The following is a 14,039-nucleotide window of genomic DNA, read 5'->3' on the forward strand; positions in this document are numbered from 1 at the left end:
AAAGGCTCAAGTCAGGAATAAATTCTCCCAATTTGAGGAACAAGAAGGCCATTGTGACTATGGTGATAGTGGTAGAATGAGGCTGGAGAGGTAGACATGGGTTCTTTAAGGCCACAGGAGCAAGTGTGGACTCCTCCCACTCCTATTTTGTACACTGTTGCCAAATTAGCATTTTCCAGAGTAAGTACCTCTTCTCAGAAATCTCTCCACATTCCCCAGTGCTTTCCAAAGATTCTTAGTACAATATTCAAAACTCCATAATCGAAACTACCTACCTCTACAGTTTTTTTCATTATATCCTGGCTAAATTTTTTACTTCAGCAAACCAACCTATTTGCTAGCCCCTGCACATACCTTGTGCACACACCCATCTCTTTACTTTTTAAATTAACTATGTGTGCATATTAAGAAAGCTCTTAATAGCAGTTCTTTGTCCCATTTTCCACCCCACCTCAATACATACATATTTTTAAACCTCATACTAGTTATCGATTTATGCATTCTGGACATTGCATATTTATTTCCAAATTTGAAGGATGGATTTTTCTTTCTTCCACCTCCCCCAGCCTCTTCAAGTAGTAAAATCATGCTTTTTGAAGTCAATATAGTTTTTTGTATTGACATTTTGCCCATGGTAAATGCTTCCTTTTTATAACTTTTCATTTCTCCTGGCATTAATCATTGCTTTACTTTTGCATTTGCTTTTTAATTTTTATTTTAATTAATTTATTTTAAAAAATATTTATTTATTTGACAGAGAGAGGGATCACAAGTAGGCAGAGAGGCAGGCAGAGAGAGGGACTGAGCAGAGAGTCTGATTCGAGGCTCGATCCCAGGACCCTGGGACCATGACCTGAGCCGAAAGCAGAGGCTTTAACCCACTGAGCCACCCAGGCGCCCCACATTTGCTTTTTTAAATAGTATAACTACAATTAAGTCTTACCATATAATCTAATAGTTTCTCAATGCATATTTTGTTTACCCTGTCAAATATATTAGATAATCCAACCATTTTCTCCCTTGGAGCCTTCCATTCTCTTGCTCTGGTCTGCACTGTTGGCTGTCTCAGCCTGTGCACAGAGGTCATTCTGGAATCTCTGCATCATCCTCAGAGTTCCCTTTCTCTCTCCTCTCTGTTGAATCCCCATTTCCTAGATATTTCACTCCTTTGCTTTGGTAAAGCACACTGTTCTGTGGCTTTCTTTGAAAGCATGGGAAATAAAACCCCTTTCAAGAACATGCAAATCTGGAAATATGATTTAAAGTAATTTTCCTTCAGAATTTTGAAGCTATTACCACATTGTCTTCCAGCATCCAGTGTCGCTATTAAGCAGTCAATTTGAGCTCTATTTTTCCTAAGGCTTTGCACGTGACTTGTTTTTACTCTCTCTGGAAGTCTTCAGGAGGTTCTCTTTATTCCTGGGGTTCTGAAATTTTTTTAAAAAGATTTTATTTATTTGTCAGAGGGCGAAAGCATAAGCAGGGGGATCAGCAGGTGGAGGGAGAAGCAGGCTCCCCGCCAAGCAAGGAGCCCAATGAGTGCAGGACTCCAGCCCAGGACCCTTGCATCATCACCTGAGTCCAAGGCAGACTCTAAACCGACTGAACCATTTAGGCTTCCCGGGGTTCAGAAATTTTATGGTGATACATCTTGGTACTAATTTACTGTGCTAGGCACTTGGTGAGCCCTTTCCATCTAGAAATTCAATAATACTTCCTTGAATTATTTAACATCAGGACCATTTTTTCTGTTATTTTTAGAGCTCCTGTTAGATGTTAGACCTTCCAGATTGATTTTTATTTTTTTCCTCCTTTATCATCTGTTCCCTTTAATTTTTAAATGACTGCACCTTTTTGTGAGATTTTCTTGACATTTCCAACCTTTCCCCTATCCAATTGGATAGGTAAAATGTTCACATTCAAAATTCAACTCCCTAAGGATGGATGTAGTTTTCAGCTTATTCAGTTCTCTAGTATTCCAGTTATCAGTAGGAAATAATTTACTCATTTTTAATTTCTAAAAACCCTGTTATCCAGTTCTCCCTTTTCATAGTACTTTCTTCATAGACACAGTATCTTCCCTCTTTGAATTTTAAGAATAATTATAGCTCCCCCCCTGCCCTGAGGTTTTCAAAAACCTCCCTACTTTCTCATTGTTTCCTTGATTTCAGTTTTGTTTTGTCTCCACCTTTCACGTTGGAAGTATCCTCAAATTTTTTTTTAAAGATTTTATTTATTTATTTGACAGAGAGAGATCACAAGTAGGCAAAGAGGCAAGCAGAGAGAGAGAGAGGAGGAAGCAGGCTCCCTGCCAAGCAGAGTCCAATGCGGGACTCGATCCCAGAACCCTGAGATCATGACCTGAGCTGAAGGCAGAGGCTTAACCCTCTGAGTCACCCAGGCACCCCAGAAGTATCCTCAAATGTTTGATGGCCATTAGTCTAGTCACATTTAAGAGCGAAATACTAAAAAGCTGGTTGGAACTCTGTCCATGTACAGGTTTGTTTTTATTTCTACGGTTTTATTGTTAAAAGTAATCTCTACACCCAAAGTGGAGCTTGAACACACAACCCCGAGACCAAAAGTCACACATTCCACTAAACCAGCCCCCATACACAGGGCTTATTAACTAACAAGTTTCACTGTAGGTGATCAAGTGGGGGTAATGATGGGTTTTTGTTTTGAATAATAAAAAAAAAACGTATTCAAAAGCTCCCTCCTCCCCGCCCCCATTTTTCAGTTTGTTTTTTGCCTAGTGTGTGATGATATTCAGAGCCCTCATATACTTTCACTTAATCCCTCATTTCCAATCTAGCCCCTCATCCTCATTTCCATGTCTGTCTTGAGTCCGGGGCTCAAATAACTCTTCCTTAAGGTTCTGGAATTTCATGGGGCTATTTCATACATTCTGCCAGGCACCCATGACCTGTCAGTCTGAAAACTCAAGACCTTTGTACAAATATATTTGATAATTTCCTCCCCACCATCTCTTCAGAAACTAAATCTCCCAGGACTTGCAGGAGAGTAGGGCTAATCAGCAGGCTGAATCAGAGGAGCCAGAGACCTTTGAGGCCTTTTCTTGTATAGATCCTTAATTCCTCTCCACCCTGTTACCAACCAATCCTTATCCCTTCTGCCAAGCCTTTTGATTTAAAAGGGCACATTGGGTTTGCCTGTTATTAAACCCCTCAGCAGATAGAACCCATCTCATTCTGCTCTGTTAAGTCAACTTTCACTCTTTATTTTTCATTTTTCAAAATGTCAATGTCTCTCATTCATTGCGATCACCTCAGGTTTTCCTTATTGAGTGATGGGACTTTTTTGAAGAATTCCTTGACCTAGCACTTAAATGAGGTTTTAGAAAAAGTAAAAAACCCACGTGTTTAATGTACGATATTTAAATGGAAACCCTTTGCTTTGCTTTTAAAGTCCCCTTTACCTTTTAGGACACTCAGCTGTCACAATCCTCTAAGCCTTTCCTAATTAGTCCACTGGAAGGAATCTATTCCTTCTAAAAAAGCTCTGTAGGGTGCCTGGGTGGCTCAGTGGGTTAAGCCGCTGCCTTCGGCTCGGGTCATGATCTCAGGGTCCTGGGATCGAGTCCCACATCGGGCTCTCTGCTCTCTGCCTGCCTCTCTGACTACTTGTGATTTCTCTCTGTCAAATAAATAAATAAAATCTTAAAAAAAAAAAAAAAAAGCTCTATAGGCCAACCCTGAGCCCTGCTACCCATCAGGTCCAAAGTTATTTGTATTTAACTGCTCCTCGTAGTCCATGCCATAATCTTTATATGCCCTCTAGGAACTAGGTCTTGCATCTGAAAAGCAAAAACTGAGATTTACTGAAGAAGAAAAGTAAATTAAGCTCCTTTTTTTCCTCTTTAGAAATATTCAGTAATGCCCCTCACACCCTAGTACAATTCAGTATCATCTTCCTTAGCTTACTTCTTTCTACCCAAATAAAATGAACACTGGCAACCATTTTATCTGTGATGTTCAGGAGGGCCACTTGTTACCAGTAGCATCTGTCACTGTTTAAGTGTCAATAGGGTAAGGGATTTAGGACAACAACAAAGAGCTAAAAGAGGTGAGACAGAAGGGCATGTCTCATAGCTGAGGTTAAAGGAGACTACAAAGCAAAACAGCAAACTCCAGCATGGCTCTATCAATGACAAGTTATGGGACATCTCTGAACATTAGGCTCATCTAAAAATGGAAGTAAGACCTACATTATCTACTGTGAAGTTTAGCTAAACACATGAAAAGTATTTAGCAAAATGCTTATCTTATAGTAAACACTCTCTCAATATTAGGAGAAATCCAATTTCATAGGATCTTCCTCTGTTCTTAGAATACCCACTGCTGACCTGGGGTTATATTTGCCTCTGGAGGCAATTTCCCTTCACTGAGACACTGAATATATGCTGAAACAGAATTCTTGATTATAAGATTCAAGTCCTTAGCTTTACTCCCTTCAAGAGTCTTGAGACCTTAAGTAAACTTCCTCATCTTGAAGATGCTGAATATCCCAGCTTCCCTGATAGTACTGGGTCAACTGGATAAAGCATGTGAGGGACTGGGAGCTGGTTAATGGACTAGACATATGCTTGGGTCATCACCCTCTGGCGGGAAAAGTGTTTGGACTAGGACTCTCTATGGAAATAGGCTCAGGCACACCACTCCAGGACCACAAATTGGTCCAGAGAGGCAGGAAGAGAATCTAGGCCTCTGACTACCCATGAGCCATGACGATGGTCAGTTGGCAAGGCACCACAGTACCACCTAGTGGCTGTTAAACACATCCCACTTCTCCTTTTCCCCCAGGTGTTAGGGGAAAGCTGCCAGGTTCAGAACTCTGGTCACCTACAACACGAGCTGATCAGTCAGAGTTGGGAGAGAAACCAAATACATCCCTCTCTCTCTTTTTTAATATTAACAAATACAAGCAGCAGAAAGGGCCAGCTGCTCTCTGCTGTTCCCTGAGGGAAAGCCAGAGCACAAAACCGTTCCTCTGGGCTTCCTCTAACTGCAGGGCCTGCCTTGCTCCTCTTAGGCAGAGTTTTGTTGCAGCCCAACTTCCCTTTTCCCAACTCCTTGGTCAGGATGGGAAGCACATGGTTGCTGGCGGTGGGAAGAATACTGTAGTTCCGGCCTCTACTCCTTTAAGTCTCAGCTTGGATGGCGGTCACTCATCCTTCGGCAACTAGCTTCTCATTTGCTCTGGCCCAGAAGCCAGGAGAGCCATCAACCACACCCACAGAAGCAGGCAGTGCAACTTCAGTCATCTTCAGATGACTCCTCTTCTGCCTCTTTTAGCCACTGGATGAACCTCTGCAGCTGTAAGGAAGCAGAGTGGAGAGCTCTTGAGCGAGGGGCATATAAACAGCTTTAACAGCCACAGAGTCCCAGGGACCAGCCACCCTGGAGTCTGTGGCCAGAAGCCAGGGAACCAGACAATCACGGTGGTGATAAGAGGGTGGCCTGACTCACCTGTTGGTTCTTGCGCAACTGTCGGCCCTTGTCAGTCATATCCTTTTGGCTGAACCAGCTCAGGATTGCTTCCTCAGCCAGGATCTCTAGCTGGTAGAAAGCCATGAGTACCTGCAGAAGGCCAGCAGAAGAGATCTCAGGGACCTTGCAGAATCCAGCAAGATATAATAGGTAACAGAGGAAGAGGAGGCAAGATCTTAGCACCTCTCTCTACCAGACTATCAGCTTTCTTTAAAACACCAGTTGCTTTTAAAACAGGCGAAAATGAGCTTTTCCCTCTGGTACTAGGACAGGTATAACTTCTGGAACTATTGCTGGGTCCCCAGGTTAATCTCCAAATGGCTGCCTTACTAGCCTGACTCCCAGCTGTACTATACCAGCAATCAGCACAGTAATAGGGGTGGAGGTGCTCTTAGTCAAATCCCATATTGGATTCACATCAGCTTGTTTTGTGTCTCTATGGAGGGAGCCAACACCTGTTTCAAAGTAAATCCAGGACTCTGGGGCTTGAGGTGGTATTCACCTTGGCCATGGAAGTACTAAGAGCTTCATGCTCCAGGAAGAAGTCCTCAATGGCTGCCAATGCTTCCAAATGATCAGCTGCACGCTTTATGTAGTTTCTAAAAACAGGACTCCAGGACTTGAGCAGCTATGGAAGAGAGGAGAAGGGAGCTGCAATATATTCCTGAGCATGCACCTATACCCAGACAGCAAAAGAAGTCAATATTGAAAAGATGGGACTTTCAGGATATGACAGAACAAAAGGGAAATGATACAGGCCTGAGGAATCATGTCAGAGGGACTTGGGAATTGTTGGCAGTCAGGGCTGGTGACGAAGAAAAGATTTCCCAGGGAAAGTGGAAGGAGGTCAGTTATAGGCTGCCTCAAAATATCTATTACCAACCTAAAGGTTGATCTCATTCTGGATCAAATCATTTCAATCAGAGAATATAAAAGTCTGGGTCTATCCTGGCCATCATTTGGGGTCTAGTATGGTCTGAATCCTGGAGTCTCAAAGAGCACTCAGTATTGAACCTAAATGGACTCCTCTGAACCAGCCAAGCCTGTTCTAGTACCCAATCTGCATCTAAGGGCAAGGAGAAAGGAACCACATGTAACACATATCCCATGATAAGACCTTCTACTCCCTATTTCCTTTAAAGTGAAACACGGAGGGGCGCCTGGGTGGCTCAGTAGGTTGGGCCTTTGCCTTTGGCTCTGGTCATGATCTTGGGGTCCTGGGATTGAGCCCCACATCGGGCTCTCTGCTCAGCAGAGAGCCTGCTTCCCCCCTCTTCTCTGCCTGCCTCTCTGCCTACTTGTGATCTCTCTGTCAAGTAAATAAATAAAATCTTCAAGTGAAACATGGCAAGGACATGGATGTGCCTCCACCCAATCCCTTGTACCCAGTCCCCATCTTTGCTCACAGGAAGCAGCAGGGAACAGTAACGGTTTGGGTCCAGCGGGGAATCCGTTTGCTGTAGGGGGAACTCGAGGACCACATGGCTCAGTACCTGCATCACCTCTTTTAGGCTTATGTTGTAGGCATACCTGTGGGGAGACACGGGTGACACCAAGGCCTTCACTCACCCTTTTAGCCTGCTGTAGGACTATGACTTTGGCAGGACACTGGGGAAGAAGTCGGCTAGAACAACATGCAAGGGGAGAGATTTGGCAGGGGGAAGTCTGTGCTGAGGCCAGAACCTAATGCTCTACTTGCTTCAAATGCTACTGGCCTTGTCCATTTGGGATGCTGAGGGAATCGGTTCCTATTTGGGAAGGAAACAGGAGAGAACCTCTACCTGCCTGGGACTACCCAGAGGAGAGGAGAAGAGGGAGGGCTGCTCTTACTTGAGAGAGTTGATCTCTAGGACAAGATTGTCACAAGAAATGTTCTCTTCCTTGCCCCGCTGTAGTGTTCCTAGGACTTCATTCTGGAACACTGAAATCAAAGCACGAATAAGTTCATGAACCAATAACACTCCAGAATGCTTTAAGTTCCTTAGTCCTGACTTTATACCAAATCCTTCTGGGAGAAACCGAAGTCTCTGGCTAGTTGATCCAGGCAAAGAATAAACTGGAGGTTTTCTTCTTTTGTCCTAGGACACTGCTCCCCTGACCAATCACCTTTGATGTCATCCAACTGTGGGGAGCCCGCTCGGCTATCTAGCTCCTCGGAATCCATACTCTGCTCGCTTTCAGTTTCACTCTCTTCTTCCACGTTGATTTTGAGTCCTGAGAACCCATAAGGGTGAGAAAAAAGAAAAATTAGGAAAGAGCTGTTGACAGAGAGGAATATATCTACTGTGTCTGAATGAATAAAGTAATGAACGAGTAGTCGGATTCTGAAGTGTTCACTTTTCATCAAAATATTCTGACTTAGAAGGGGGGAGCGGTGACACGGATAAGGCCAAACTCACCCCACAAATTCTGCCGTAGTCCCTCTTCCTCCTCCACATTTATGTCTGCAGCTTTCCAGAGGTAGCCCTGGCCAGCAACTCCGACTTCTGCTGGATTGTAACCTGGGAAAGGCAGTGGTCTTTAGAGAACACACTTCGGAGAAGCACAATCCCTGCAGGAGGAAACACTGGTTTTCCCATGGGGCAGAGAGACACACAATCGCCCCACACCTGATTAGCCTCATACCTTTTAGTTTCACTTTCTCCTTTTCTTGGTTAGCCCCAGAATCGTCACTGAACTGACCATCATCCTCATCTTCCTCTGCATCTGGAGGGTGTAAAGAGATCACCGAGCCCTCAGGCAGCGTGATGTCTGGGCCCACTACCACCTAGGGGACACAAAAAGAGTGGGTTGCACAGCTTCATCAGTGTGCTGGGGAAAGGTACATCCTGACCACGAAAGAGATTTTTACTATAGGAACTAGAAGACAAACGGATTCACTGGATTTGGACTCTCAATTCTGGCTGGATCATGGGCGAACATAATGCCCCTCTGGTTCAGCATGACCACCACTAAGTTTGGGGTCCTTGTGTAGTATAGAGCAGGGCTCACCTGGGAAGTGAGAACACAGTGTGGCTTCAGCGTAACTTGTTCCTTGACTTCAGCATTGTCACAGAGCAGAGACTGATGGATCTGTGCTCCAGCAGCCACTTGGACACCCCGCCACAGGTATGCCTGGTCCAGCACCACGTTATCACCTGGCTCAGGACAGGAAGTACTTCTGGTCACTCAGGGTTCTAGACCAGGGCCATTCCAGGAGGACAGGGTTGACTGATAGCAGCACACCTCCCACCCTGCTCCATCCCCTAATTCACCAGAAACACCCTCTACACTCCAGCCTGAGGACAGAACATTGCTTAGCATGACCATCCTCTACCAGGTTTATAACAATCACAGACTATATACTGGACTTAAGAACCTGAGAACCTTCAAGATATCTGGGGACCCCTTTGTACTCAAGAACCTTATTAGAATCATATCCACATCTAGAAGTAGAATTGAAATTTCCCATGTCTTCCTGTACATTTTTATTTTTTTAAAGACTTTATTTTTAAGTAATCTCTACACCCAACAGGGGCTCAAATTCACAACGCCAACCTCAAGAGTTCCATGCTCTAGTAACTGAGCCAGCCAGGGACCCCTCTTCTTGTACATTTTAGAATTAGAATCTTATTGTTCTTTAAAGGGGGAAGTTCCATTAGAAGCATCCTATTCCTACAATCAGAGTGAGTCACCAAGAGGCCAACCAGGCAGTTATGGTTGAGTTAAAAAGAACACTGGACTTGAAATACTTAGATTCAAGTTCTAGCACTACCTCTCATTAGCTATGACCCTGAGGGAGACAACCTCTTTTAGCCTGTTTGCTTGGCTATAAACTGGAGATAAATAATACCTACTTCACAAGGTTTTTGTGAGGATAAATGAAACAATGCATGCAAAAGCCCTTTGTAAACTGCAATGCACCAAACAGATGTTATTATTGCCTGTTAATTATCCATTTGGTCCTGAATGTGAATAGGGTACTTTGGAATGTGAAGAGTCACCCAATAAGAGGCTCACAGGCCACAGATTAAAGGCTACAAATCTCACATCCCCATTTCCCTCCTTTATTAAGGGAGCCACTCTGGTTCCTTATTCTCAGGGACTATCCCACTGTTTCCTTCTCTACCCCCATCCCCCCGCTCCCTGGGTTCCTATTCCTAGGATGACCATCCTGACTTCCCCACCTGTGCTCACCAATGTGGCAGCCAGGGCCAATGACACTGTTGGTGATAAAGCAATTGCTGCCAATGACAGTGCCAGAACCCAGAAGCACATTTTCCTCTAGGATGCTGCCATGGCCCAGGCTGACCTCAGGCCCTCGGTAAATGTTATGCCGGGAATGAGTGCAGCTCTGGGTTGTGTTGTCAGTGAAGTTTGCCTCTGGGGTGAGAGGGTAGACCCATCGGCGGATGACATCAGCGCAGACTGCTGCATACATGTGCAGGTTGGAGACCCGGGCACCATATTCCCTAGTTGTCACGTGCATGTGGATCTGGTTTCCTAGGATCTGAATGGGGAGAAGGAAAGGGAGGTAGCCCAAGCAAGTAAGAGAGGAAGAACATATCCAGGTACAACTCCTTCTAATCTTAAGTTCCCCTCTGCCCCTCGGTGTCATAGCCAAATGGCCAAAATTTTTCTTTGTGTCTGATTCCCTATTTCCTTTTCCTTCATCCTAAAGCTCAATAAAGCCCAAAAGGGGACCAAAAGTTATCATCAGCCTAGGATAATGGCATAGCCCTCTTCTAAAGAGGCCCAGGAGCCTTTTCTTACCTCCTCATTCACTAACAGGCCTCGTACAAAGTCATCTCGAGTTTGGTAGTCAAAGTTGTCTGTAAAGAGTTGAGCCACCTGTTGGGGGGAAGTTGGGTGGGACCAAGGTGAGTGCTATTCTCTGGAAACAAAAATAAGTCCCTACAGACCTATCAGACCCTATGACAGTTGGACAAGGGCCAGAAGCCCAAAAAGGTTCCCAATGGGATATTGGAGCCAGGATGACAGCATCTGTTTACTGTGGAACTCAGAGTTCTGCTCTTTGGATGTGCAGCCCTGGCCCTGAAGAGCTCACCTGAGGAGAGCAGATGCTGATGTGACAGTCCAGTAAATCATAGCGAATCTCTACTCCATCTCCATTGCCCTGGAACAAACTCTGTGGGGAAAAGGCATAAGGACTTTACCAAAAAGAAAAAAAAAAAGATTTTATTTATTCATTTGAAGAGAGCATAGGGGGAGGGGCAGAGGGAGAAACAGGCTCCCCACTGAGCAGGGAGACTGATGTGGGGCTTGATCCCAGGACTCTTGATATCATGGCCTGAGCTGAAGGCAGATGCTTACCCCACTGAGCCACCCACGCGCCCGGTATAAAAACTTTAACCTGTCTCCTGCTGAAGCCTGTCACTCTCCCACTTCAGGGACCCCAGATACCCACACACCAGAGGAAAAGAAAACCGTCGAAGGCCTTGGGTCTTCTGGAAATGGAGAACCCGGTTTGTGGCACTATCCACAGCCACTACCACATTGTCCTCATGGCAACGAGTTGGGTGGCTAGGGGATGACTCTTTGAAGATCACTGTCATCACAGATACATTTTTTTCTAGCTTCCGCCTCAATCTATAAAGTATAGGAGGAAGAGAGCAGCAAAACAGCAGTCTTAGGGGCTCTGCTGGTCACAAACCCTTTGTCCCTACCATCTTCCCATCCTGACCTGTGTTCTTCCAGGGCTCTGGTAATATTGATGTTTGAGACGACATCCCCATACACCAGAAGGAAGTCAGAGCGCACCAAGGCCTTGGCATCAACATCACGGAGAACATCCCCCAGTGATCGATATAATTCTGATGTAATTATTCGAACCACATTGAGGGATGTAGGGCGGCACCACTTGGATTTCCTAAAGGAAGGGGATGAAGGGAATGAGTAAATCAAGCATAAAGACCACGTAGAGCTTCCCTATTTTTCTCACCCATTCAACACTCACACCCCTTCTCAATGGCTTTTTTGGGTTTCTGCCAGCATCTTCAGCTTCAAAGAGATTTATGAACTATATATAATTAATGGTTTCAGCATCCTGTGTCACCAGTCTTGTTTTATGGGTTAGAGAAACATGGTTATTTCTTCTCCATACCCTGACACTTGTCCTCTAACATGGATTTGAATTCAAAATCCTGCTGAGATTTAGAGTATACAAAATATCCTGGGAACACATTTCCACTTCTTGCCATCCAAAGTCCCAGGCAAATTTAGGAACTGTCTAAAGGATACCACGCTAATATCCTAGTCTTTATTCCCTGAACTTCCATAAATCCCGAGATTCACTCTTTTTCAAGAAGATTTCATCAAGTATTTGTTAAGTAAGTGTTTATACGTTCTTTGTACTAAGATAGGCACTGGGAATACAATGATGAGGCACTCAATATTTACAAGCTCAGTGGAAAAACAGAGATGTTAGTCTTGTAACTTCCATACTGGAGCCATTAAATAAAAGCAAAACCTATGGAAAAAAACTTTCTTTTTTTTTTTTAAAGATTTTATGTATTTATTTGACAGAGAGAAATCACAAGTAGATGGAGAGGCAGGCAGAGAGAGAGAGGGAAGCAGGCTCCCTGCTGAGCAGAGAGCCCGATGCGGGACTCGATCCCAGGACCCTGAGATCATGACCTGAGCCAAAGGCAGCGGCTTAACCCACTGAGCCACCCAGGAGCCCCGGAACAAAACTTTCTAAGTGAGAATGAAAAGAAATCCAAATGCAGTTCTTTAATCTTTGTTACAACTGTAGCTGCTCACCTCCTGATAAGTGAAGAGAAAGCTCTTAGTTCTTTTGACAGACAGAAATCACAAGGAGGCAGAGAGAGGCAGGCAGAGAGAGAGGAGAAAGCAGGCTCCCCGCTGAGCAGAGATTCCGATGCGATACGGGGCTCTATCCCAGGACCCTGGGATCATGACCCAAGCCGAAGGCAGAGGCTTTAATTCACTGAGCCACCCAGGCGCCCCGAAAGCCCTTAGTTCTTATGACAGAATCCAAATAGACATCCTTCCCCCCCCTCACAATTTCCCCTTATTTAGTTACAACCATCCTAAGGAAAGTGGAAAAAATGGTGAAACATGGAAAGAAAAGTTCCAGAGCCTTACAGTAAATGTTCCTTGATTTGAGCAGCCTTCCAGCAACAAAAGACAAAGGTTTCCTGTACACCTGTGGCAGTCAGAAATTCCAGAGTGTAGTCAAGTAGTGCTACATTGGCCAGGGGCAAGAGTACCTGGAAGGTAGAAGATGAAAAATGTCTGACATCTTGAATCCAGGAAGGACCTCTGGGTACTATTCTTTCCTCCACTTAAGCACAATTTTCACTTCCCTACCACTGTTTCCAAACACCGTTGTTTTACTTTACCTTCTCAAGGTAAAAGTAATCAGGTCTCTGCCTTTGATGTTCATGGCATCCTCTAAGCATAAGAATCTGTGGTTGGAATCTAATAGTAAGTAAGCATGGCATCTACTTGCTTAGCACAGGACATAGCTACTACAGAGCAGCAGGCCACCTTGGCAAAGGAAAACACTAAAAATCAATCCTATTTTCAGAAACTTAAGCAATGATAAGGCAATTTCCCTCATTAAATTTCCTTCCTTGATCCTCTTCTAAGGGGAGTCAGAGGCTAGCCACCCCAATCACTCGTCCCAGATGAACAGCCATTAGGTTTTGGGGGGAGGCCTGGGGAGTTAGGATTCTTCATGAACCGAATGCAGCTCCCTGTCTTTGACTGAACTGGGGACTGCTGAGTGACCCAGCAATCCCTAAAACGAATCCCCCAGTCCAATTCTCCAGTACCTAGACAATACTGGGTCTGCTGCATCAAGCCACTAAAACCTGTTCTGTCCTCCTTTTGACAGATGGCACCAGCTGTCATTAAAACCTGGAACGAAAAAACGCACACCCTCCGAGATTCAAGACAGCTGTTACTATGGGATTAGATTTTTTTAGGCATATGGCCTCTCTTTTGCAAGCAAAAGGAAGTGTTGTTCCCATTCACCCAAGGATCTTTTTCCACTGCACAGTTAAAGGCATCACAGCCTCCGTCTGAGGCACTGAATCCCCATGTAAAGGCTTCTCACAAGCACGGCTTTTACATTCAGCCCTCTGCATGCCTTCCAAACCTGAGGTGGTCAGGACTACGAATGCCCATCGGCCAGAGCACTCCTCATCAGGCAGCCGAAAGCATAACCTGCTCTAGCCCGGCCACGTTCGGGCCCTCTGGCTGCTCCCGCACGCGGCGCTCACCCGAGGCTGGTCCTTGGAGATGGGGAAGAAGCGGCGATTGAAGCTATCTGCCACCAGAACTGCTTGCAGGGGCGGCGGCGGTTCCTCCTCCGTCCCTTTGGCTCCCCCACCGCCGCCTCCGCCGCCTCCCGGCCCAGGGCCGCTGCGCTTGTTGGCCCGATTAGCCGCTGCACCTGGTGCAGTAGCCGCCATGTTCTTTCCTCACGGCCACCACTTCCGCACGGGAACCGACACGGCTCGCAGTAGGGGACAAAAAGGACCCGGCGTTGGAAACGCGCTG

At 45.3% G+C, this 14,039-nt stretch overlaps 1 protein-coding gene across 1 annotated transcript; it reads right to left on the bottom strand.

Moving 5' to 3' along the window:
• Positions 1-4,905: 4,905 nt before the first annotated feature.
• EIF2B5 (eukaryotic translation initiation factor 2B subunit epsilon) lies at positions 4,906-14,021 on the bottom strand. Its single transcript, XM_059391429.1, has 16 exons — positions 13,760-14,021; positions 12,618-12,742; positions 11,194-11,379; positions 10,922-11,099; positions 10,558-10,638; positions 10,263-10,340; positions 9,687-9,999; positions 8,502-8,647; positions 8,136-8,277; positions 7,910-8,011; positions 7,617-7,724; positions 7,341-7,431; positions 6,917-7,040; positions 6,013-6,138; positions 5,490-5,600; positions 4,906-5,336 (listed from the first exon to the last, which is right to left on the bottom strand). The coding sequence occupies exons 1-16, from the start codon at positions 13,949-13,951 to the stop codon at positions 5,277-5,279; spliced, it is 2,163 nt and encodes a 720-aa protein (XP_059247412.1). The 5' UTR covers positions 13,952-14,021; the 3' UTR covers positions 4,906-5,276.
• Positions 14,022-14,039: the final 18 nt, after the last annotated feature.

This window comes from Mustela nigripes, chromosome 2 (genome assembly GCF_022355385.1).
Source record: "Mustela nigripes isolate SB6536 chromosome 2, MUSNIG.SB6536, whole genome shotgun sequence".
NCBI classification, from domain to species: Eukaryota; Metazoa; Chordata; class Mammalia; order Carnivora; family Mustelidae; genus Mustela; species Mustela nigripes.